The following is a 26,635-nucleotide window of genomic DNA, read 5'->3' as shown; positions in this document are numbered from 1 at the left end:
TGTATGTTTAGCCGCATCACTAATTAGTTGGCGGCAGTTCTTGATTGAATACCGCCACTGCTTCCACCAACTACCAAGTCTGAAACACGAGACGTTAGTGTACGTTATCCGGTGATTACTGTGAGCCAGCGAGCCTCAGTTGTGGCGGTGGTTGAGTTTATATGCTCACTGGTCTGCTGCAGGCATCGAAACCTTATGTTGTTTTGATGGTCCAACTTCTTAAATTTCCTTCAAGGCCTATTAATAGAAACAATTACTCTATTTCATGTGCGAGAGATCAGGTTACAGAAAGGAAAGCATAAAAGTTCTTATGTAAACGTTAATGCAATGAGTACATCAGTCTACCCTGCATGTCTATCTTTTAGGTTTTCTGTCAACCGCTAGACGAGATGTAGCATTTTCAGGAGAAATTCATAAGGTGTGGTGCTACGTACTGATACTGACTGCATTGATCACTTCCATTACTTAACCGAATGAAATTGGCTTACAAGTGGGTGGTCCGTAAAGAATGCCCGAGAATCAGCTTTTCAGTTTCCTTATAAACATGCACGCTAGAAATAACCCGATTATTTCCATAGTGGTTAATAACTTAAACTTGGATGTACAGGTTGATTAATAACTTGAAACTTGGGTTGTAATAACTTAACACTGGATATGGTAGGCTGTCCGAACTGGAAAGACGAAAACATTTTGAATTCAAATTTATTTTTTTTATTTTCCAATATGTTACATCACATGTGTGAATTACAAAATATTGCCAGCTACTAGTATAAACATAATGTATGTTGTATTGACAAGTATCCTTACAGACCTGTCTCAAGCACTGCCTACTATACGTGTGAACGTGTCCTCATTCCAGATACCACTGAACATAACAGTACAAAGCAAAAATAAAAATGTAACAAGAAAAAAACAAATTAGGTTTCTGTAACACTGTTGGTGTACGAAATACATTCATGATTTTCTTTCGTTAAGAAATCAAATATTGAACTTTTAAGACAACGTTTCAAGTTCTGAATTGATGAGATCAACAATTATTTTCCTGCCTTTCTGGATGTATGCTGAACATGTCTGTGTTGAAAATGTTCAAATTGTGAGTGGAGAGTGAAGAAACAGCCATTGCATGGAGTATTGAAAAAATGAAATATTTCCTGGGGTCCTGCTCTAGTATCCACAGCAAAGTGGAGAACATTCTGATGGCATTGATTTGGATTTTAAATGTCATATAAAATTTTAATGTGCACAAAAAATTATATAAAAGAATAAAGGACTATGCATTTGTGGCCTATTTCTTGTAAAATATAAATGTGAAAATACAAAGTATATACAACTTAATTATACATTTTTGTTCTCTATGCATATAAAAATGCCTGTAGTAGCCTCAGTAGATTGAGTTTAAAAGGATATAAAATATTCTTAAAATTATAAAACAAACTTGCACATGAAACCTCACAACATTATTTAACTGGTATTTATAGATGTTAAAAAATAAAAAATCAAGAAATAGTTATGAAGGAATATTAAAGCAGTACTGCATTCTATTATATTTTAAAAGATTAATTTCATAATAACTTAAATCTGTTTCATTACCACCTGCATAATGTTGGGGAGGTTTTATTGTAAAGATATTGTTACATATAAAGAGGTGTAATGGAAAGAGAGAGAAAACAAATTTCTTGATGACCACACTTGCAGAGATGGGCACAGGCATGAATGTTGTAAATATTTTTAAGAAAAGAAGTCACTCTCAACATAAGCTTATGCTTACAATGTTACACTGCACTGCTTTTTTTTCAGTTTCTGAGTCAGTGATAATCATTAATGTGTAGTGTGTCCAAGTTATCCAATGCATTCAACTGCACAATTAATGGGAACTTCAGCAATACTTAAATGCCATATCACTTTTCATGTCATTGTTAGCTCCTGCATGAAAGCACATGAAGCACGGTATCACTCACATGGTATCCAGAGTGTAATGTTCATTAAGCACTTGTTCATGGGATTGTATTGCACACATAACCTTCAGTATTGAGATTAATACCACCACTTCTATTGCTGTAAGAATACAGATATTTAGTGTGAATCACAGCATCTCAAGGCAAAATGCGATATGTATATTGTAACACTGAAATCTGTTTAGTTTTGTTCTTCCATAAAAGTGTACACATGATGGAACTGTTTCAACTTTTCTGTAGTAAGTAGATATTTAGAATGTGGCACTTATAACTATATAGTAGGCAGGTTTTTACAAAACATTAACATAAGTGATATGCACCTCTTAAGTCACATCAAATTTATCAACTAAGAAACTGTAGAAATATTTCTGCATTGTGTTACAAACACAATTCAGACATGTTTGCCTCCTAAGCTGAATAAAATAAAATTAACACTATGAAGCATTTCCATCAGCAAGCTATGCTGTTTTATGTCTACTTACAAAATCTTGTCATATAAAACTTAATCTTGCAATTGATTAAAAAAAGTCAATCATATTCTCTCTTTCTCGCTCGCTCTCTCACACACCAACATGCATTGTTACAGTATATCAACTTTAAATACAAATTGTAAAATGCTACCCATCAGTGATAGCATCTTTCCTGTTTTTCCTTCTCAAATTTAGTATAAATAAGAAAATCCACTGGATACAGTTCAATTTCATCAAATCATAAACTGGCTAACAGATTTGAACCTTGTTGAAAATCCCCCAGACCTTGTATTGCTGCATCAGACTTGGCCCACCTGTTCTATTATATATTATATGTATGTATATAATAAATTAAAAACTTTTTAGGAATACAAATTGACATGGCTTTACTCACACCTATATAACACTTATATAACAAATATACTCAAGGTGATTTTCTGAATTCACATTGCCAATTTGTTAGGGAAAAGTAAAATTACTTCCATGAGTAATTTTCCTTAAAAATCTTCAGTGAGGGCATTTTTCCGTTGTGCAGTACACAGGAAATTAAAATTACATTCATGAATGGAATGTTAATGTGTCCTAGGATTAACAATTTAGTTTTCAGATCTCCAGTTACACTTTTGTGGTGTAAGAGATAATGAGATGCTGCCTATTTACACAGATATATTTCTATATGTACTTTGTGTGTAGACATCATTGACTTAAAACTACAGTTTGTGAAAGCACTTATGATGTTCCATTTATGCAGTAAGTTTTGTAGCACATTTTTCTATTATGTCAGGTTCTTTTTATCATGTACTGACATTTATGATACACGTAATCGGTGAAACCTGTACCTGTATTTCTGACCTGATGATAACCACGCTGATTGGCCATGCCTCAGCCCACCTCTGTTGAAAATTTAAATCTTTTTCTTTGGTAGCACCACATCCTATAATCTGGAGACATTGTAGGCTGATGCAATCCACTTTTAACTATAGATCATCAATTCTTTCACAATCATTTCACAATTTATTAGGAAGTAGAGCTACATTTTGGTCATGTCATGGCATAACACAATGGATTAGCACATCCACAAAAAAATCTAATTACAGTTTTCATCTTCAGTGGCAGTAGAGGCAAATACTTACACTTGCTACAGTTATAGGAAGGCAGCTTGGTTTTACTAATAGTATCACTGTCAGTTATGTGGTGGCAATCGCTTAATAATGTCTACGTAAGCCACCATCAAACAGCTTGCAATTCATCCTTTTTTCTTGGAGGGTAGAGTTTCATGCATGTTTTGATTACAACTTGCATCATTTTTACTTATTGCACTTCCTCAAGACTTTTTTCAAAAGCAGTTCTACCTCAGTGATTACTTAACTTAGTGTTGGTAAATTTTCACCTGCCAGTACCTTAGGTTGTAGAGTTTGGTATACACATTATTTTCTGAGCCTTTGTTTGACATGTATAAATGCTTCATTTTTAGAATAGTAATATATTTCTAGACTTTCTTAGTCTTGCACTTCTACAGCCTCTGAACAACACACAGCACTCATTTTATGTCCATATTGACAGAGGGCGGGAGCCGGCAGGTCTCGTTAGTCAGTCCACAAGATGATCAAAACTGTCCAGATACTCTAGAGCAGCCAAGTAACAGAACCTGTATTCCTCCTGCAATGAAAAAGAAAGGATTAATATAATAATTGCTACTTACATTTAACATATCAAAATTAGTGTGAGATTTTCTATGAATGAATCTTAGACAAAACTGCAGAATTAGTGTGAGATTTTCTATGAATGAATCCTAGACAAACTGCAGAGTTACTGAGAAGTGTGTCTGGGTGCACAAGGGACCTTGCTATGCACCTGATGGTTTGTGCATTGAAGGAGTTAAATATTCTGACATAATCAATTGTCAATATTTGATAAGGCATCATAGCTCTGAACGATTTTAATAATATGGTTTTGTTTTACCCATTTAGTGGAATAGTATTACTGTAGGTTACTGTAATGGAAACTCAGTTACGCCAGTTCTGATATTTTCATTACTTTAAATTACATGTTCCTGAATATTCATTTATAGCAGCAGCAACATCACACACATTTAAGCAATGTTTCTTTTCCTTCCAGAAGATACACAGGAAAGCTGGTTGTGGTTGCCCTAGAAGAATTGAATACTGAAAGTTATCCCCCCCCAATGTCAACAACACTGCTCCTACTACTGTGTAATGCAGACAGTCTGGAGGGTTAACACAATGACCTCCCCCAAGATAAGCAGTGAAGAATTTGCATCTCTAAATTTCTCAGGGAAAGAAAAGAGCTCTCCCAAAATATATACATAAGGTGGTAAGATTGGGAGTATGTTTCAGAGATAAATGTTGTGTGTGCTTGTCAGAGCATTTATGTGAAGATGGAACAATAGTGAGATTAGGGGCAGTTTTAGTGAGCATTATTAAAATGGAAGGTTTCATGAAGATGTGTACAGATGAACCATTGGACAGACAGACACACACTCACACTCACTCTCTCTCTCCACAGTTCCCACACCAATGGGCAACCTGCCTCCCCCCCCCTCTCTCTCTATCTCTCTCTCTCTCCATAGCTCCCACACCAATGGCAACCTGCCTGCCCACCCCCTTCTCTCTCTCTCTCTCTCTCTCTCTCTCTCTCTCTCTCTCTCTCTCTCTCCAGCCCAGTGTTTCTTTTTTTATGCAAGAGGGAAACTTGCTGAGGGCAACAAAATATTGTAAAAAAAGGCCTACTTTGAAAGGAATTAGCCAGCAGAGTGTCTTAAATTACAGAACTGGACAGAAAAGGGATGAGAGGAAGAAGTAAGAAAGCCTTGTGCAGCAAGGCCATAGGAGGAGGGGAGGCATGCAGTTAGCAAGATCAATAGAGCAGTTAGCATGAAAATATCAATAAGAGTTAGACTAATGTGTGGCCTCATGCCTCATGCAGGGGTCTCTCATACATGCCAAAACAGTTAGCATGAAAATAGTGATAAAAAATAGCTTGAAAATAGTGATAAAAAATAGCTTGAGATACAACATTTCAGCGGTGAGAAAGAGGCTGAAGACAGTCAGTCAGAGGAGGGGAGTTGAGACAAAAAGCAGATTCCATTCCATTTAATAAAACTGTGTGAGTGGAACCTCCCCTGCCCCCCCCCAAACATGCGAAGAGCACTCCATACAAGAACAGATAAGGTCCTTGTACAGAGTTAAGAGTTGGAGGGGCGAGAAAAACTGGTGGAGACACCGCAGAACACCTAACTTCATAGAAGCTGTTTTTAGCAAGAGATGAGATGTGAAGTTTCCAGTTAAGATTATGAGTAAAGGACAGGCTGGGGATATTCAGTGTGGAAGAGGGAGACAAGTGTCATTAAAAAAGAGGGAATAATTGTCTGGAAGGTTGTATCAATTTAATAGATGGAATCAAGTTAATAGATGGAGGAATTGAGTTTATGAGGCAATCAAAACTATTAAGTTTTCTCTGCCCCAATCAGAAATAAGTTTTCTCTGCCCCAATCAGAAATAAGTTTTCTCTGCCCCAATCAGAAATCTTAGAGAGAGATCAGAAGTCAGGCGTTCTGTGGCATCCCTGAGTGATCTGTTGACTTCCTGAAGGGTTGGTCATCTATGAAAGGATGTGTAGGAGTGGATAGGGCAAGAAGTTTGGTTAACGAATAATAGAAAGAGAGTGAGTGACAGGACCAGAACCTTGAGGAACACCACTGTTAATATATTTAGGAGAAGAACGGTGGCCATCCACCACAGCTGCAACAGAACGGTCAGAATGGAATCTTGAGATAAAGTTGCAAAGAGAAAGACAGGAACTGTAGGAGGGCAGTTTTGAAATGAATGCTTTGTGCCAGATTCGATCAAAAGCTTTTGATATGTCTAATGTGACAGCAAAAATTTAATCAAAATCTCTAAAAGAGGATGATCAAGACTTAGTAAGGGAATGCCAAAAGATAGCCAGTAGAGGAGGAACCTTGATGGAAGCCATACTGGTGATCAGATAAAAAATTGTTTAGTGACATGCTTGAGAATCTTTCTAATGAGGATAGATTAAAAAACTTTAGACAAGCAAGAGATTAAAGCTTTAGGATAGTAGTTTGAGGGGCAAACTTCCAGCAGGAAGGAAAGGTAGAGATAGTCAATAGATATAGTTGAAAGGACAGCCCCAGACACCAAAAGGGCAATCCCCCTCCCCCAACCCTCTGTCCAGCCCACAGTATGCTGATCTATATCCACAGTCACACACCACAGCCCCCTACACACCAATGAACACCCTAATTCTCTTGAGAATATGCTAGAAAAGAAAGAAATGCATAATGACAGTAATAGTATTATAATGTGGCCTTCATGCAAATGTGTAACAATTACTATGCAAATGGGAATATATGATGCTCATATTTTTTTTAAAGGTTGCTAATATGTAGTTATCAAGTTAACTCAGTCACAAATAGAACTTACCTCTGTCTGAACCATTGCTGGACGCTGTGTGCGCAAGTTGCGGACGGTCTGGAACAGGTCAACAACACCCTCGTACTGCATACGCTCCAAAACTTGACTTAGGGTGATGAACACTCCAGTGCGACCAACACCAGCACTGAACACAAATTGCACTATCAAGCTTATGTTATTATAATCAACTTACTGGTTATTGATTATAATTCCATGGAGGTTCATTATATCTAACACTAAGGTCTGTATGACTGAAGGGACATCCGTAAGAAGTCAGATAAAAAAAATTTTGAGATCACTGGGATGAAGAAGTACAAGAGTGGATTTATGGACAATAAGCACATGATGACTATAGTAAAAAGTAACACTCTTGTATCAAAAGATACAGTGTTTAAACTATACATATTTGACCATTAAACAAACAATAAAATATACTTGTATTTAGATTTTCTCAACATCTTGAGCCTGCAGTAGCCCAGTATACTACAAATGCATCCATGAAGGAAAGATATGCAAACACACAGGCCTATGCAACTTCCCAACTTTCCCACTAGTGCTGAAATAAGACATACAGTATGTGAGACAACATAATTACCTGCAATGGACAGTAATAGGACCATCCTGACCAAACTGTTCTTTGGTCTTGTGCACCTGACCAATAAAATCTATGAAGCCTTCCCCTGATTTTGGCACACCCTGAAAATACAAAAAATAGTATAAATTTCTCTACATTCAACATTATACAGTACAAAAAGGTGTTCTTTAAATATAAACATTTTTCTAAAACGAGAGAGAGAGAGAGAGAGAGAGAGAGAGAGAGAGAGAGAGAGAGAGAGAGAGAGAGATTGTTTACCTGTTCAGGCCACTCTATGAACTGGAACTGTCGTATGGTATGAGACTGGCCATCTCTGGCATCTGTTATCTAATAATGTAGAGAAAGGGAGTTAGTATTACATCATCTAAGGTGTAATCATACTTGTGTACCACTACTCCAAAATTCCACTTTCAAACCGATTATATGTACCATGCAATACTAGAGGATTTCATCATTTCATTAAATTAATTTCTATTCTCCTTTTAATATATATATGGATCTCTTAATTTACTAATATGTTTTCTTTCTCCTAATCATTCATGTTAATTCCCAAAATCAAAGAACACTCACCTTAAATTCCCTGAGAATGTACTGAGGCATATTATACTCTGCTATGGGATCAACCACATAGAACTGGTATCGCTGAGATCGTTCATTCGGCCAATATTGGTAACACTTTTCCTAGAATGTGGCAAAAAAAATATTAGGTTTTGTTGTACTGGAACTGCTAGAGATATATGAACTGTTATGTTTCCAACTGTACATCTTTTAATATACTCAAACTTTTGCAGTTTCTTATCTTGTCTTTAGCTTACCCTTCCCATTTCCTTGAGTTTTGTGAGCATGACCACAATTGTAGAATTGTGTTCCCACAGCATTCTCCAGAAGTCATCTACAGTTTCTTGGAGTGGACCCTGTGTTGCAATGTATGCATAGCGGTACCTGTAAATCAGGAGCTCCATGAGAATGTTTTTGGAAAAAAGGTGAGTTAGATAAATGAGAGTGTATATTGGCTACTGAGAACAGAAGATACATAAGAACAATGAAAGTATAGTACTACAATTTCAACAGGTGAGGATAGGTGACACATTAGTGATCTTAATTGCAGATTAGTTGAGTTACAGCTCATCTTACCTTATTTGGGATAAAAACCCTTGATGTGCACTGGCTATGTCACAAATCAATGCAAATTAAACTTGCTTTACCAAGTACTATACAACTCAGTTGATATATATGAGGACAGATTTGTCACACTTCATCACCAATGTCTTAACCTCTCTTTTTGTTAAATTAATCGTATACAGATTTAAAGGATACCTACTAAAAATTTAAACCCCACACCATAAACCAAGTGTACTGATCATCTTCCTATTCCAATCATCATTTTCATACATTCCACAGTTTAACATACCTGTAGCCATCAATAAAGCTGGCATTTATGTAGTCAGAGCCCTCAGTGCCACGCAAAGGTTGTAAGCAGACTCTGCTTCCTTCAAATGGTAGAATATTCACCAATCTGTTTTTGAACTTGTTAACTGGCAGGTTGGCACTAACAAATCTTGATGGCTGAGCCTTGATGTTTGCCAATCGCTACAAAGAAATAATATTCAAATTTTGAGAAAGTGCACTTGTAAGTATCTAATCTCTAACTAACTCACTCTCTCTCTTTCTCATGTCAATTAACATCAAGTTTATCATCTTGGGCAACATAACATATTTTGACAGGTTAACAACAAGACAAAATGTATTTATTACCCCACTAAAAGTGCAATGTACAATTTGGTCACAGATGACAACTGGCTGACTATAAGAGAAATTGTTAGTGACAGAATTAACAAATAGTACAAGTAAAACCAAAACAAATAGGAGCAAGTGTTACTAACCTTGAATTCAAGCTCCATGCCAGTGACATTCTCTCCGGGTTCAACAGCCATAAGCTTCTGAATGTGTCCGTGCAGATTTCGGGCAGGAACTTCAGTGACACCAGCAATGACAGCCTCCAGCAGTGCATCATGGATGAAAATGTATTGGTCTTCTGTTTGAACCTGTAAAAACAAATTCAATTAATGTAATTTGACACTACAAATACATTTATGACTTTTGTATACTACACAGGCACAAATCTGGATTAAAATATTGACAATATATTACCAAAGAAAACTTTCATGTAACTGTACCATATAATTCCTCTGTGCTCGAAGACAAGTAACATGGCCATAAATGTCAACAGTTCTTTCATGCTTTATCCTCTCCAGCATGGCATCAATCACAATGAATGCACCTGTGCGACCAACACCAGCACTGGAAAGCAAATTATTACACATTCATAAAGTTTGAAATCTTGTTATGTATACAGGGACAATAAAACAAGTTTACTAAAAAGAGGAAAATCACAACTGGTAGAGTTTATGATAGTGGGGAAAATAGAGAGCATGAAGTCTTGAGTGAACATAAAACTTAAGTATAAAATAACAGCAAAGCATAAACTATTTCAACTCTTACACAGTGTACATCTTAACTATCTTAACTTATCATTGTGACATTTGACTTCTTGAGTGTGAATATTTACTAACCTGCAGTGGACAACAATGGGGCCGGCATCAGCGGGGTTCATGTGACGCACACGGCGGAGGAACATGAGGAATGGAGATGGGTGATCAGGAACACCGTGGTCTGGCCAGGCTGTGAACTGGAACTGCCGAATCTCACGCCGATCCAGACTGCCAGACTGTTGACAAAAATTTTGTATCTGTTTGCTTCTTGAGTGCAGGACAGAATAGTGAAAGGAAGCACAGCACATTCACACACACACATGGAAATTTTTATACATGCATGTGAGGATAGAATTACTTCCACTGAAGGGGTAGCATCTATCTTTATGTATAATAGACTGACATTCATAAAAAGTGGGATAACCAAAACAAAATGCCCACACACTTACGCCTCCACCCACTCACTAAGGTAAAAATTTAACTTGCATACATAAAAACTTATCAGCCACCTATATACGTATTCAAGACAAGTCATTAGATATTTTCAAGGACAGATTCTTTCAGTGTCCATCAGTCTTCAAAAGTATGTATCTGTCAATCAGTATGTTATTTTTCCTGTACCTTTTGAAGCTGGAAGGTCCGAAGAGTGAATGTAGCCAATTCTTGTACTTCAGTAAGTGTGACATGCATTATTCCATACGTTTCAGTAGCAGCCACCCTGGCAGGCCAATACTGATCACATTTTATCCTTGTTCGCTCTTCCAGTTTGGTCATCATGACAATGGTGGATGACCGCTGCTCCCAAAGCATTCGCCACAAATCACCAAAGGTTTCTGGTAAAGGACCCTGAAAATCATTGCACTTAATTAATTCCAGTTCTATAAATCATATTCTTTGGATTTCAGTAAAGAATCCTGGTATGTTTGGATATACACTTGGACATAATTTACATGAAATATTTTTGAAATTCCTTGGAAAACAATGATAAAACTGAATGAGGCTACTCACTTGAGTTGCAATGTATGCATTCTGTTTCCTGTAACCATCACAGAAGTTGGCATTGATGTAATCACTACCAGAGACTCCTTCAAGTGTCTGAAGAACTACTCTTGAATGGTCATACGCAATTACATTTGCATATCGGTTCTTTGGTTTATTAATCTCCAAGTTGCTGTTTTCCCAGGTAAATTGCTGGCCGGGATCTATAGACTGAAACACAAATAATGCAAAGATAATTAATTTGGATTTTATAGTGAATTAAGATATAACATTGATAACATTTTCCAAAACACATTAAAGCTTTTTGATCTGAGTCTTTCAGTTTTATGGCTGAGAACATCTAGAAGCTTAGTGGAGTAACAGGACAGAGGAGAAACAATATGTCTCCGATGAACTTTTAATTTTGGTTTTATTTTACTATCTAGAAAACAATATCTTCTTTCAATCTTTAAAATGTTTGTCAATCCTACTTGTAATTATTCTGAATATTCATCCCCAAATGTCTATAGATTTGACACAGATTGCATACCCAAGGAGGTACCATACTGAGCCCCTTGCAAATAATTTTCCAGGTCAGTTAACAAGTTACAACATATATGTAGGTTGGAAGCTGCTTTTTTATTATATTTCAACATCTAATCATCAGGATCTTGTCTATTTTCTCCACTTCAAACTTCTGGCTGATATATCAGTTAGTCGTCTCCTAATGGACTTTTTTCTTTTAAGAATAATTCTAATTCTACAAATATTTCCAAAGGCTAGCTATGATTTTAGCCTGTTAAAAAATATCCTTCTCCTTTTGAAGCATTTTTCTAACACCTACATATGTTACTTTTACAGTCATGTCACTGCCATAATCTACAGGACTTTTGGAAACACCACCATTTCTCACATACCTCATATTCTTGGGAGAACTTCTGATTGTCGTTGGTCTTCAGTCTCTCTATGTGCTCAGCCAGTTGTGAAATAGGAATTGGTGGGTGAGAAATCATACCAGGAGTCTGGAAATTCAATCTTCGCATTTCCACAGGGTCCAGGGGAGCAGCAGGAATAATACCAACACCACCTCCACCACCACCACCAACTCCTCCACCTCCATGTCCTCCACCGAGATCTGCCATGAGTGGCTTCGTAACCTGGGCTTGGTCTGGGGATTTTGGCTGACGGCGACGTCTGAAATTTGTGCATGGTATCATCAGCTTACTTTGACTACATGTTCTATTGTTGAAATAGCAGCAAGTATAATTGCCATAGGAAGTTATATTTATGTGAAAAAATGTAATTGTAATTATATTACACATGATAATAGAGTCATAAAAATCACTGAGTGCAGTACTTAAAACATTGGACTCACTTCCAAACAAAGAGGAAGAGGAAGAGGGAGATGACAACCACCAAAACTGCTCCAATCACAGGACCAACTATCATCAACATCTCCATGTCATTCTTATCCACTTCAACATAGTTATTAGATTCATCTGTTGGTGCATACGGGTTTGGCCTCTCCGGCAGTTTTCCAAATGGTGCTGGACGCATATCAAGCGAGATGTATGCAGAGAAGGGGGATGAAGTGTACAAATGCTGAAAAGAAAAGAATATACAATTATATAATGAAATAATAGAGGTACAGATATCTATTTCCTTTTTAAAACAGCAATATTTCAGAAAACAAATACTACACAGCAACAATATTTTTTACCAATGGAATATCAGTTTCTCACAGAATAATATCTAGTAAGTAAAAGTTTAAGTATAAGTTCGTATCACTCAAAATATCTAATATTACATGTACACAATAAATAAAAATAATTTCCAAAACTATTTTTGTTTACCCTGTTTGCTTTTACGGTAGTTCCTATTTATTCTGTGCTACATAAAAAGAAGCCAGTGTTCAATGATACAAAGCAAAAAGTATCAGTTTGACTAAGTAGTATGTATATATCTATATATCTATCTATCTATCTATCTATATATATATATATATATATATATATATATATATATATATATATATATATATATATATATATATATATATATAAACACACGCTGAAGAATACAAAATTAGTAATCTTTGGCTCTTTCCACTGGACAAGATGGTAGTTCCTATTTATTCTGTGCTACATAAAAAGAAGCCAGTGTTCAATGATACAAAGCAAAAAGTATCAGTTTGACTAAGTAGTACGGATGAAACATCTGGTTTCTTAATCAAGAAGAAAACTTCCGTGAAAGCATAATAATGAAATGTCTCTTGATACTTGAATAAAAATGTTAACTTACTTGACCTGGGGCATCCACAACTGCTCTGACAAAAATCTTGTACCTGGAATATAGACAAAACATAATTGTGTAATACACCATTGTCCACAATTAAGTTATTTCTTGATATTTTTTAAAAATTGAATGAACTTTACATCACATATAAGTGCATTGAAATTGACATCATTATCTTGCACATATAGACTTACCTCTTTTTCTTCTGTAGAGGCCTATTTTTAAACCCTTCATATATCTCTCCATTACCAAGGGAAAATGAATAAGGAATATTTCTCTGCAAAAATTTTGCAGCAATGTATGGGCCCTCTGCAAGAGCTTCTTTACTTCCTGCTTTATTTGCTATAAGCTGAAATATAACAAATAAACATGTCAATACCCATTATCACATGTACAATCATCAATCTTTTAATGCCAATAAACATTTAATGATTAATTGAAGAAAAACAAAAATAAAATAAAACTTACATCATCAGTAAGATACTGGTCTGGATTCTTGAAAGAGTTTAACTTGTCCTCTGGCACAACAATGAGGTAGTAGAAGGCAATGGGACCATATTCTTCTGAAGCTTGTGGCAAGATCATGGCTATTTCATGGTTGCCCTTCACTCCATAAAAATCTGGCTTCACCATAGGCTGAGGAGCTGTGAAATTGATTTTTAGTTATATTCAGTAAAAATACAAATACATAAATGTCATGAAAATCATATACCACTTTAGTAAGGACCAAGGAAACATAATAAATTGAAAACTCACTCCTTAATTGATGACTTGCATTCGTAATATATTAAGAGATATTTTAAGCAATCACTTACCAGCCATCTGTGTAGTTACAGTAATTTTTGCTGGTGGACGGTATTCACTAGTTTGAGGCACAGCAGTGACATTAACAGTGTAAGTTGTGAAAGGCCGCAGTTCCTCAATGACATAACTAAACTTTCGATTACTGACAATACGAGGAACTGTTGGGATCTTCTGGACTTGAGTGACACCTTGAGCATCAACAAACTCCTTCACAGCACTATAAGTTATCTGAAATTGAAAGGGTCTCCTCAATAATACTAAGACAGGCAGACATAATGCATCATAAGTACATTGATTACTCGGTGTAGCATTATAATACAAGTTTTACAATCTTACCTTAAAATGCAGGGGATTCAACTGAATGGGTGGACCCCATGTCAGATTTGCAGAGTGTGTGGTTACATCATGAGCTCGTAAATGCATTGGAACATCAACAGGCTTCACACATATTTCCTTGAGTGTTGACAGCCGGCCCAGTCCCTGGAGAGGCAAATTAGACTATTTTTAAGTTTTCAATAGGAAGGATTTCTAGACAATCACAAAACAATCATACATAAAATGAAGAGTATCAAATGGAAAATTAATTACATACATCATAACCTCACATGTTAATTGATAATTCTAATATCTTATCATATGAAATACTCCAAGATACAGCAATAAGAAAAGTGGTAGACACTTCTGGAGGTTTCTATCTTAATGGTTTCAGTAGTTTTTAATAAACAATTAAACATTAAATTTCACAGCAATCTTTCATTCCAGCAAACTTGAATAAAAAGAGATTGTATTTAATATATAGAACACTCACTTTCATACTTGAATGATGCATTAGTTAAGTGTACTAAGGCACTCCTTTTAAAATTATTCTATAGCAGGAAGTCTTTTGCCTTCTATTGGTGAATTCATTCTCAAAATAAATTTCTTTTTAGTATTAATCTTGTTCTCTTAATTCTTTTCTATAAGCATTTTTTTGGTTGATTTTTCCCTGAAATATTTTCTACATGAGGAAAGATCTCATCCTCCAATACAGTGTTGTTGATGTTATATACAGTGTGTTGAGCTTGGGTGATAGATATCCTGGGTAGTCAGCCTTAAACCATGAGGCTTAGAGTAAACGTTTAGGCTTTCCCTGTGCGACATGAAGGCTAATTAGAAAGAATGGAGTGAAGGTACTGAGACTCTCACTTCCATGTACTGTGTTCCTATGATATCATGTGATAAGGTAGAGATATAGCAGTTTCATCTTGAACTCTTGAAAGAGCACAACTGCTTGCTTTAGATATTTGTTTAACATTCATGGTAAGGAGATAATTGTGAGAAAATAGGAAAAGCATCATTATAATGAAATACTCACCGAAGAAGTTCTGGCAGCCACTGCTATGGCATATTCAGCGTGACGTTCAAGATTCTGCAGTTCAGCTGAATGTGTCACAGCAACTTTTATTTCATCCCATAAATCCAAGTCAGGTACTGGAGACATTGTATAAAACACCTGTGTGGAAAATATATAAAATTTTTTTTAGTTTGTTAACTTAACCAAAACCAGAGTGTACATGCTGTAAATTTTTCATAAAAAAAGAAACTCACCTGATAGCCAATAACTTTACCCCGTGAGGGTACTGGCTCCCACCATATTTCTATTGAAGAATCTGATGTTGCCATACCCTGGAGGTTCATCGGAGCACGGACAAGGTCTGGTTCCGTGTGCAGGTGTAATGTTTCACTGTATGGCCCTGCTCCCATGGAAGTCCAGGCTCGTACCTGTAAATTAGAACATAATGCAAACCACAATCTACAAATGGGAGGCTGGAGATCAAGACATCAAGAAATGAATCATTAAGTCATAACTAATGATATAAGATCCAAGGTACAACAATAATAAAAACACTCAACTAACAAAACAAGTAAAGAAGAAATACAATCTTTGTTATCTTCCTACTAGTTCTTCTTTCATAAAATTCTTTTTTTGCTTTATTAATGAGCCTTTAAGTGACCTGCATACTTCCCTTATCTTACAACTCTCTGGTTATATACTATCTTGCTCCCAGCTGATTTTTACTCTGCTACCAAAGCTTCATCTTCTTGACAGAGAAAAAAAGCAGGGTTATTTGTCTTTTGGTAGCTCAAGGTTGTAAGATCATAATTCCTTAGTTTATATTGCTTACCTGTTCTCTATGGTGTTTATGGAGACAAGCTTCACTGCCTACCTGGCCAGAGGTTTGGGGCACTGGCAATTCTAACTGTGACCCAAGCATACCTATTGCTGCATGACTGGGTTGCACATTCAAAAACTATAAAGACACTTACCTTGAATGTGTAATCCATATTTTCTTCTAATCCCGTGAATACAATTCTTGTGCCATCTGAGATATTCTTGTCATGCTTGAAATCATTGTTCAGTATCACATTCTTACTAAACTGGAGATCATACAATGTAATGACACCATTTCTCTTATTGGTACTGGGCAAGTCCCAAGTGAACACAATTGTTCCTGGAGTCTGAAATCTGGAGAGGAAAAAAGAAACATGTTAAATTTTCTTAACATAATGATCTGTGTATCACAGAAGGTAGTTCTCAGTTCATCAAATACAGAGAACACCATGTATACTTTACACATTGCTTTGAAAATATGTGGTATAATTCTGTCTAAAAAGATACTGAATGTATAAGAAAAAATCACACTTGCAAAAGAACAAACTATTACGACATACAAGGTTTAACACATGTTAATTATTGAAGTTCCCAGAGAACGCCACCAACTGTTAACATGATACATAGCAGACAGCACTGTAGGATTAGTACTGTACCAGAAGTTTCCACCAAAATTCATAACACAACTTTCATCTTTGACTGTACATGAATACTCATCTTTTTCATGTTACCTGTAAGTGATGTTAGTGGGAGGTCCAGAAGGAGCTGCTTCAGGAGTGACATAAAATTTGACAGCTTCTTGACCATAGTTAATATGATTACGTCCAGCCACTCGAATCTCATACTCAATGCCTCGTTGTAAATCATTTAATGTTTTCTTTAACATTGAGGCACCTTCCAGTGTAATGGTTTCAAGCTGTTCTCCTGGAAGAGGAAGAAAAAAGCATTAAAATTTCATGTTGGAAATATTCACATATACATGAATTTGATTTTAGTGTGGCAAGACATCAGCAAACTTGTATCTGGTTTGTGAACAAATCAAAATAAAACTGCAGCATACATATGCAAAATATTTTCTTAATTTTGGGAAATAATTCTACATTACAAAGAATATCAGAATATTTAATCTTACAGAAAAATAACAAATTCTTCTTACCTCTTGGTCCATATCTGAGGCGATAACCTTTAATTTCTCCGTATGTTTCAGTAGGTGGTGACCACTCAACATTTACTACCAGTTCTCCATTAAATCCATTGACAGTGCCACTGAAATAGCAGGAAATACAAGTTGTTTGTTTTTGATACTCTTGTATAATTAACAAAATGGAAATACAGGAATCAATACTTTAATATACTTATTAGGAAAAATCTAGTTATACTGTGAATAATATTATGGCTGGTAGTACTTGAGCAACTGTCAAATACTGCAACTAACAGCCTATATCTATTAATCTTATAGCAAGCATGTCAGGATATTGGAGAGAGGAAATGAAAAATACAAGGATATAAATCTTTAGCAATACATAGTTTCATTTAGGGAGGCAGTGGCATAGTGGATAAGGTGGTGAATGTGGGATCGGGCAGATGTCCACGCATAGGTTCGAATCCCACCACATACCGCTTTGTAGCTATGCCATTTGTCGAGTGGTTCAAAGTTACATACATGTCACCATGATAACCAGGTTCTAGGTGGCTACACTAAAGATGCACTTGGGTGGTGAAATGGGCCCTAATATGGGTACTAATTTAAATAAAATTGTCTGTGCCACTAATGGGCAGGAGCTGAACAGCGCTTCCCACATATATTCTTCAAGTATGCCTACAGGCGTTATAGGCTATAACAAAAAAAGAGAGAGAAAGAAAAAAAAAAAATATATAAAGTGAGCTTCAAAAGACAGATGCTTTGTACTGCATGTTCTGATAAAGACATCACACTTAATGTAGACTTACTTAACAAGAAGAGCTGGTTTGTTGGGCACACCTCCTGGCATCTCTACCGTTACATGTGTTGACCTTGTGCCGTCTCCTTTCCTAGTGATGGCTGACACCTGAACTTGGTACTTAGTGTCTGGCGTTAGACCCCCAACAACATAACGGGTGGCTTCACCATTATGAATTGTGTGAGGAATCTGTCCAGGATTGGTATTATCATTTCCCTGAAAAGCAAACAAAACAGGATCAGAGATGGTTTACATATAATTAAAGATTTCTTTAGTCATGATTTGAAAACTCATTATCAAAGCCTAATAATTTGATCCAATTCTAGAAATGGGTTCTGCATTATCTAAGTAATATATTTCTTTTTCCTTGTATGAGAGAGAGGGCCAATCTTACTAACAAACTTGTTAGCCAGTCAGTGTGCTGAGCTCAACACCACAGCTTCCACACACTGGTAAGTCAGCAGATATGTGCCACCTCACCAACATTGCTCTATGAGTTAATGTACAGATGAAGCAGCTTTCGTACCTTTATTTTTAGGCAAAGCAGCAACTCAAAAGAGATTTGAAGCAGTTTCAACAGGGTTGTATCATATGGTGTACTCACTCGATTCATATTTTGAACATGTATCTGGTAGCCTCTGATAATGCCATGTCGTTCCTTCTCATCTGGGGGTGTCCAGGTCACCTCAATGCTGGTGCTATTTATTACTTCCACCTTAACATTCCGGGGCTCACCAGGCACTACAGGGATGAGAAGACAGATTAACATCCTCCTCCACTACAATGTTCCCATATTTCTTCAGAGCAGCCATCTCAACACCAAATGACCTTATAAAAACAGATGAGACATCCACAAATAACACAATTCTTATTTGCATGTTGCTGCTTGTTAATGCTAGGTCATCTTTGTTTGATTAATTATGTTTTATAATAATTGAGAGAATTTCTCTTGAGAACACTTAACAATTACTAACAATCATTACAGCAGCAAACTAAATCTTTAATTTCTTAGTAGTTAAAACTCACTCTTTGCATGCATAGCAGCAGTGCTCTGGAAGCAGCAATAACTCTTAAGCTTTAGTATACATTTTTCCAACGTATAATTTTTATCACTTTATATTTATCAGTGTCCAATAACTTAAAAAATTGCTCTGGTGATGGAATTATCTCACATTTATAATGAGGGAGTCATTTATCCTCTTCATAGGATTCCAAAGTAAGCATATAATACATGTCCTCTTAACCATCAACACAGGTTTTCCATTTGCTTAACTTGTATATTCATAATAACTGCATGGATAACTATTATCTTTAACATACTATAATTATCACTTTATTTGACACACCACACCCATTAAGACCCTGAGGCTAATATAGTATAAGTTTTTCTAATTCTAAAGAAACACTTGTAACCCTTCTGCTCCTAATATAATATGCTCCGGGAAGGAAACTTTTCCAGTTAAATGTCTAGTTAACCTGATATGATCTAATGGGATAACTTAGCAACTAGTCAACTGGGAATGAATGCAGAGAGTTGTTTTATAGAATGGGATGGGAAGATATTAAACATATTACCTGAATTTCCAAGGGAATTACCTGAAACTGTACTTGAGGACAATTACATTGAGTACTTAACAATACTTCTATGGAACAAGGAGAATAGTTCATGTTCAGTAGGGGATAGAATATGGATTATTTACTTTTTTACTACAGTACAAGAGATACTATGTGAGCAGAAAGACAGCCCCTTTCTTGCACGTAATCAGAGGGTGAAAAGGCAGGGTCAAGAGGATCATAGCATAGACAGCAAGAGGCATCAAGACCAGTCAGCAGTCACACCATTAGCATGTCATCACACTTCACTTGGAAACATCAAATAAAACTGAAATGTAATTATCATGTATATTTTCATAAAAATAAACCATCCCTGCTTGGAAAAAAAAAAAATCATGAATTATACCATCAAATGTTCAATGCCATTGTGAGAGTATTCCCCAACAAGGTGACAAAAAGCAGAAAAGCATCCACCTTTTCCTAGCTAAAGTCTTTCTCTACTTGCTCTGTCACTATTGACAGTCTTCCTATCATAGCAACAAGCCACAGAGAGTGTAAGCAATGAATCTGAGAAGATTTGCAGATTGTCTAGTTATGTGAATGTAAAATTCCAAGTCCAGCTACAATTCTAAGATAATGAAGCACAATAAATCAGTGACATATGTTAACATCTCTTCTATTTATTCTATGAAATGTTCAGCTGAAATGCCATAAGACAAAATTAAGGATGTGTTTCATCAAACTAAGCATTAAGGAGCTGTACATCCCTTTCCTATTTAACATTGAACTTCCAACCTGCTTCAGTATTTAATTTTTTTTCTATGACAATGCTTTCCAGAAGGTTTTAAGACACTAATCCTTCAGATTCTATGCAATCCTTTTTTGACCTCTTTTAAAGGATTAGCATTCTTTGGGCATTTAATTTTTTCTCTTTTTTCTTGCCCTTGTATAATGCATCTCTTATTAAAAATATCTAATAATACTATAATATTCCTTTATCATTTAACACTGATGTTAAATGGAGACAAATGTATAAGGAAAACTAAATTTTGTTTCTGAAGCAAGTTTTTAAACAAATATCTAAATATTCATAAAAAAAAAAAAAAATGTCCTACAGATAGCTTACTCTTAATACAAGAAATAATGTAGTGATGAGTGGCAGCATTATAGAAATTAATAATCTTTCAGAGCTACATATATCTTTCTTCAAGTACAACACTGGTCCGTAAATATTGTTGATGATGATGGTGTTATAAACTTGAAACTAAGAATTTTTACATCCATGAGGACAAATTGAGAAAATATACATGACAACACAAAAATTCATTATCCATAGGTTATGGATGGTGCATAAAAGAAATCACTGTGATAGAAGCATAAGCTAAGAAAAATACACATACTATGGTATGAAGGAAACAGCATTTACTAGCACCACATCTACATAGCATTACAAACCCTCATATACTTACTTTGGCCTGTTAACGGAAGGCGAGAGAGAAAAAAAAGGAAACAATGGCATCAATAGCTTGCCAACACCCCAACTGAGTCTGTTTACACCATCCAACATATCATCTGGCTTCAGTGTGGAGAGAAAAGAGAGAATGAGAAAAGATAAAAGAGCATGCAAGTGAGTGAGGAGTGAGAAGTAAGTCATGGAAACAAGCTTAGATCTGAGAGGACACTGTAAGTTATCAGCAGAAGGGGCGTGTGGTGCTTGGTGCATGTTACAGTGAGTGTAAAAGCTTTTGCAACTAAAGAAGAAATCAAGCAACTAAGAGACAATGAAAAAAATTTACCCCACCCTCCCGATAAATAAAAATGTCTACAGAATCAACTACACGGTGCTCAGGGCTCACACGCACAATGGCTCAGGGTTTAACCACCCTACAGCAGATACTGTGCTTTCACCCTCTGCATGTTGGCTATAGGATCACTATGAGAGCAATGATCAAGTGAGACCATGATCAACTACAGTAAGGATTTGTTTCTTGAATTTACTTGTGTGTGCTAAGCAGTGGAAAATAGTCTACAACCTACAGTACATGTCCCCAAACATCAGCAATTAGCAGATCAATCTCCCATGGTTCATGTCCCAAGGAAACATATCCACATAATTGTAGATGGCAGAGGCAGTGTAAAGCAGCATTTTAGAACCCATAATATGAAGCTAATAGCATTTTCTCTTCAAGTTTGAAGAATTATAGATAGTTAGGTGCTGTAGGGTGGAAGTGACTTTTTATGTGAAAGATGCATCAGATATCCAGTATCATAAGAGTACATGCATGTTTGTATTCTTCTGTATGAATTGTGGATATTTAAAAGTTAGTAGAAAAATCAATTAATTTTCCTCATGCTTAAAATTATACACATTTTTATCTTTATTGTCTCCAAGCACTATTATCAACAAAACATTTATTTTTCAAATGATTTGATAAGTGAATTCTACTGAAGTGGTAGAATTACAGAAGAATAGAAGATATAGCATTATGTCCTGGGTTCATGAGCCATTGGTGTTTACAGTGAAGAGCAGGAAAAAGGTCAAGGAACTGTTTATTTATGTTCAAGAAGGGGCAACTCTGGGGAATTGTTAATATTAATGATTTTGTAAAAATTTCTTATGATCAATCTGTTACAGGTCTGATCTGGGAGAGAAATGTGACTGTACTTGTGATGATAATTTTCTATGATGTTGTAAAGGGGGCCATCCAAGATGTTCAGTGGAGCATGGTTGTCCTTATGTAGGCATCATTGTACTTACTAATGTATCCTTGTAAGGGGCAGGGAAACAAGTGTGTTAGTCTGGCATAGGTTCATGAAAGGTTGTAAAGATAGTTTTGATGTCAAAAGTTGTGATCAACTTCTACTGTGATTCTGGAGTTTGGAATAGTATTATAATTCTGGCTTTCTTCGAAGCATATCATGAAATTAATATTGACTACATTTTCATGTTACAATTTATTTCAAACAGGACCTTCACCACCAAAAAAAAAAAAAAAAAAAAAAAAAAAAAAAAAACAATAATGAACTAGTTCTCTTCCTTACTGTAAGAATGCCAGAATTATATTTAGGACTCTTTGGGTCATCCATAACTGTGGTGTGGAATATCAAATCTGTAGTGTTCATGCGAGATTTGAGATACATGTGCAGATTGGTATAGTTACACATGTAAAACCTTCAGAAGTGACAAAGATAGCTACGTGTATGTCTAGAATAGGCTGAATAGTCTAAGAACTTCTTGTTGGATCACAAAGCCCTCTGTTTTCATGTACAATATAGATGTCAGCACGTATGCTTTGAAAAATAAAAACATTCTAAAAAAAATCTTTAGACATGTTAAAAACACAGATTTCTACCTGATCCATGTTTCAGGCTTTGCGATTACATTTATTTGTTAAATATTTTTTACTTTATTTTCACAAAGCAAGAGGAAAAATCACAAGTTTTTGAAGAAGAGTTCTTTTTATAAAGACTCTTCAATATCATGCTTTCTTTGCATAAAATACTGATGTTTGCATATCACAAAAGAAAAAAAAAGAAAAAAAAAAAAAAAAAATACTATTAAAAAGTCCTTTGAAATAGCAAACATATGTGCTAATCCCCTGCCTAACTCTTCCCAGTAACCTGTTCATGTATGTAAGAAAATACACATTTTTATTTTGCCCTTCCTTACAGTCTGCATGTTTCATGTTGTCCTGGGGAGAAATGGGGCACAGAAGAGTGTACAGTTGAAAGTTCAGTGGCCATCAATGCCAACAGTGCCAACAGTCCAAGCCTTCTCAATACTGGTATCTTATTTTCACATTGATCTTGATCCACTTGTACATAAAAGCCTTACATATATCATGAAAAAGCCAACATTTGTTTGAGTAACATGTTCATTTGGTGCCTTGACTGTTTGTTGTGTCCTTCCTCAATGATCCCTTGTGTGGTGGGTGGGAGGCCACACTTTTATTTGGTCACTCACTTATGCTATAGTGAAACATATTTGTAGAGTGTAATTCTTCTCATCTTAAGATTGTCATTTGTTGCAGTTACTGAATCAATACTGAAATCATCTACCTACTTGATTCAATAGCACAAAATAAAGTCTCAAAAACACAACAATGTAAAAAGATTGTAGATACAATGTGACAAGCAAAATGCTCAGTTTCCATCATTATATTCATATTCTGATTACATCATCATATTCAGCATACTTTACTTTAGAATATCTAACCATTTATTTAATTGGCTATTCAATAACTGCAGCAAACAAACAATGATTTGTGAAAACAACCATGAAATTTTTGGAGTTCTTCTTTCACTTATTCCCATCATGTTTCTTTCTCAAAAATTAGAAAAAAATATTATGAAATCACAATTTAATCAAGTTATAGCTATCAATGACCACAGTCTATTCAATACAAGAGGAGAGCTAAGGCTGATGATAAAGAAACATGCATCACCAGAGCATTAGTGACAACTTTGTCCCAATGGCCGAGAAAATCCAGCCAGTCAGAAAAGACATGACAAATGCTGTCAAGGCATCAGATGATCAGTTCACCTTAAAAGACTATAGAGTATTTCAAATCTGTTAAAGCACTGATGGCCTTAATTCAAAAATTTATTACCTATGTGCATTTCAACTGTGCATGGTGCTCATGCAGTGAAGAAGGATAGTTACAGGTTGCTTAGTATGTGGAGAATGTATCTGCTGTTCCATTTTAAGAAAGATACAATTTCTAGCAAAGAGTATTCTTTTCTCAATGTTAGGAGAGATAGAGAGTTAGTACTGTTTAAAGCTACTTAAGTATCTATGCTACTATGATATTTCACTTGCAACTGTTAATCAACAAGAGTTACATAATGGTCATTCAATTACGATAAGTGAATCTATGATTACTGCAAATGCTAAAAGTTATCATCTTCTCCTTCATCATATTCTGTAACACCTTGAAACTTTTGATAATCACATGAGCATGCATACATACCATCTTCATCAGTGCGCACCAAGAGTGCTTCAGATTTCAACCCATCACCTATCACTGTTCCAGCCAGCATCCACACTCGGTACTCCGTCCACTTCTTGAGGTTTGTGATGAGGTACTCAAACTGGTTGGGATCTGATATTGTAATGAGTGAAGCATCGGAGTCTGGTCTTGAGTTGTTGACAATCATAAGCTTGTAGTAGGTGATGTCTCCATGCTGCTTGTCAAGAGGTGGAGGTTTCCATTCAACTCTTATACTTTCAGAATCTTCAGCATTGGCCCTTATATCATTAGGAGGAGACCCCGGTGCTGTAAAAATGTTCAGTGTTGAATTAAGTGTTTGGTAATGGGTAAACAATTAACTCATTTATATCTTTTCCTGTCATTAGTTTAGAAAATGTAACATTACTCTCCTCACTTCTAAATGATACTCCCAAGTTTCGTTTCTGAAAACCTGTGAGTTCATAAATTACTGACCTATGATTAGACTTCCAAAAATATGTAATTATCTTCTTAACCATAGAGTGAAAAGTGAAATTATGGTCTCAGTTTTATTAGCTTATGATGAAAAAGCTTGTTCTTCAAATTACAATACTAAACTTTAGTCAGTAATACTATTTGTATTATGACCATAAGAAAAGTAGATAGATTGAAATATACAGTACATCTTAATACTACAAATAACAAGTGCAGTTACTAACTGTCTTGATCAGTGCGAACTGATGTGGGAGCAGTGGCAGCTCCCTCACCCCTCTGGGAGCGAGCAGCAAGCCACAGGCTATATACAGTGTTTGGCTGAAGATCCTCCAAAGTGTAGCTTTCCCCTTCTGGTATATTGCGCTGCTCTTGCTTCTATCAAAACATTATGATGAGAAAACTGTTGGATATATCTTTAAAACTATATTCAAATTTTGTTATCTGACTTTTTCTGTTACTGACAATAGAATTGAATGAAAAATGCTTTTAAGTAATCTTGCAAGGTGGAGTAAACTTTCTATGGAGACAGAAGTAATTATCCTAAGACTGTCAATGTTTTTTAAAAAACTAGCAATAGCAGACATTCTTTCATTTGGGAAACCTGAGTGGCTCATGTGATTTTCTACAGCAAGACATTATTGTCACATGTTGGCTTTTCACTTTGTTAGACAATGAAATTCACAAAACTTTATTATTGCATTTTCACACCAGCAGCAAAATTTAACCAGGTCTTCACATCATACAAGATAGCCTGGAGAAAGCTGAATGATCCTAAATTCATGAAGAATGTTATGACAAGATAACTGGGTGCTATCTTACCGATGTGGTAGAATCATTCCAGTAGAGTTCATATGAAATAATATTTTCCCCTTGATGTGATGGCCTGGTCCAGCTTAGTTCAATTGAAGTGGCAGTCACTCGTGAGGGATGCAAATTGGTTGGTTGACTTGGTACTGAAGAGAATAAGGAAACCTATTAGCATCATATCTAATACCAGAGTAAAACACTGACATAGTATGAACTGTTTATGGATGGAGAGGCAGGAAATAGTGAGGTAACAGGTGTAGTAAGGAAATGGGAATAGCTGGACCGAATGGTAATGGGAACTAGTGGATTTCTGTGCAGAATTACAATAGCTGCACTATTAGGCACAATGGAAATGAAATGTAAAAATCATATGAAGTAAATGGAGCTACATGCAAAGTTATGAATGTGTGGAAGTAACAAGAAAAAAATGTTGAGGAATGAGATACCAAACAATTAGGAGAAAAACAGGTTTCTCACCACTATATAGCAAACTAATAAAAATTAAGGAGATTTTTTACACTTCCATAACAACCTTATATAAAACAGAATTCAAGACATAGTGCTATGCAATTTGAATTTTAGATGATCATTGATCTTCAGTACTAAGAATTTTCTGCAAAATGCTATCTTTGCATTCATTCTATATCATTACAAACAAATATTTTCATTAAGTCATAATACATAGGTTTACTAAA

The 26,635-nt window shown here is 35.7% G+C and overlaps 1 protein-coding gene across 14 annotated transcripts in view; it reads right to left on the bottom strand.

Moving 5' to 3' along the window:
- Nucleotides 1-695: 695 nt before the first annotated feature.
- LOC123520769 (tyrosine-protein phosphatase Lar-like) overlaps nucleotides 696-26,635 on the bottom strand; it is a 924,035-nt gene continuing 898,095 nt past the window's right edge. For 9 of the 14 annotated variants that reach the window (XM_045283347.1, XM_045283346.1, XM_045283354.1 and 6 more), the window contains 30 exons: nucleotides 25,953-26,086; nucleotides 25,358-25,508; nucleotides 24,660-24,965; nucleotides 21,159-21,164; nucleotides 18,740-18,876; nucleotides 18,146-18,351; nucleotides 17,352-17,461; nucleotides 16,927-17,119; nucleotides 16,351-16,549; nucleotides 15,631-15,804; nucleotides 15,398-15,535; nucleotides 14,380-14,541; nucleotides 14,055-14,271; nucleotides 13,708-13,883; nucleotides 13,434-13,588; nucleotides 13,246-13,288; nucleotides 12,320-12,546; nucleotides 11,862-12,138; nucleotides 10,975-11,175; nucleotides 10,588-10,812; nucleotides 10,048-10,202; nucleotides 9,652-9,775; nucleotides 9,358-9,519; nucleotides 8,886-9,064; nucleotides 8,290-8,416; nucleotides 8,045-8,155; nucleotides 7,733-7,801; nucleotides 7,475-7,575; nucleotides 6,889-7,024; nucleotides 696-4,084 (listed from right to left, as the gene is read on the bottom strand). In XM_045283347.1, the coding sequence (XP_045139282.1) occupies nucleotides 4,016-4,084; nucleotides 6,889-7,024; nucleotides 7,475-7,575; nucleotides 7,733-7,801; nucleotides 8,045-8,155; nucleotides 8,290-8,416; nucleotides 8,886-9,064; nucleotides 9,358-9,519; nucleotides 9,652-9,775; nucleotides 10,048-10,202; nucleotides 10,588-10,812; nucleotides 10,975-11,175; nucleotides 11,862-12,138; nucleotides 12,320-12,546; nucleotides 13,246-13,288; nucleotides 13,434-13,588; nucleotides 13,708-13,883; nucleotides 14,055-14,271; nucleotides 14,380-14,541; nucleotides 15,398-15,535; nucleotides 15,631-15,804; nucleotides 16,351-16,549; nucleotides 16,927-17,119; nucleotides 17,352-17,461; nucleotides 18,146-18,351; nucleotides 18,740-18,876; nucleotides 21,159-21,164; nucleotides 24,660-24,965; nucleotides 25,358-25,508; nucleotides 25,953-26,086 (4,670 nt within the window). In that variant the 3' untranslated portion in view covers nucleotides 696-4,015. The remainder of the gene's footprint in view (nucleotides 4,085-6,888; nucleotides 7,025-7,474; nucleotides 7,576-7,732; nucleotides 7,802-8,044; nucleotides 8,156-8,289; nucleotides 8,417-8,885; nucleotides 9,065-9,357; nucleotides 9,520-9,651; nucleotides 9,776-10,047; nucleotides 10,203-10,587; nucleotides 10,813-10,974; nucleotides 11,176-11,861; nucleotides 12,139-12,319; nucleotides 12,547-13,245; nucleotides 13,289-13,433; nucleotides 13,589-13,707; nucleotides 13,884-14,054; nucleotides 14,272-14,379; nucleotides 14,542-15,397; nucleotides 15,536-15,630; nucleotides 15,805-16,350; nucleotides 16,550-16,926; nucleotides 17,120-17,351; nucleotides 17,462-18,145; nucleotides 18,352-18,739; nucleotides 18,877-21,158; nucleotides 21,165-24,659; nucleotides 24,966-25,357; nucleotides 25,509-25,952; nucleotides 26,087-26,635) is intronic. The other 5 variants (XM_045283349.1, XM_045283353.1, XM_045283350.1 and 2 more) reach the window with 4 other exon arrangements.

Source organism: Portunus trituberculatus, chromosome 47 (genome assembly GCF_017591435.1).
Source record: "Portunus trituberculatus isolate SZX2019 chromosome 47, ASM1759143v1, whole genome shotgun sequence".
In the NCBI taxonomy this organism is placed as follows: domain Eukaryota; kingdom Metazoa; phylum Arthropoda; class Malacostraca; order Decapoda; family Portunidae; genus Portunus; species Portunus trituberculatus.
This window is presented reverse-complemented; position numbering and strand designations above follow the sequence as displayed.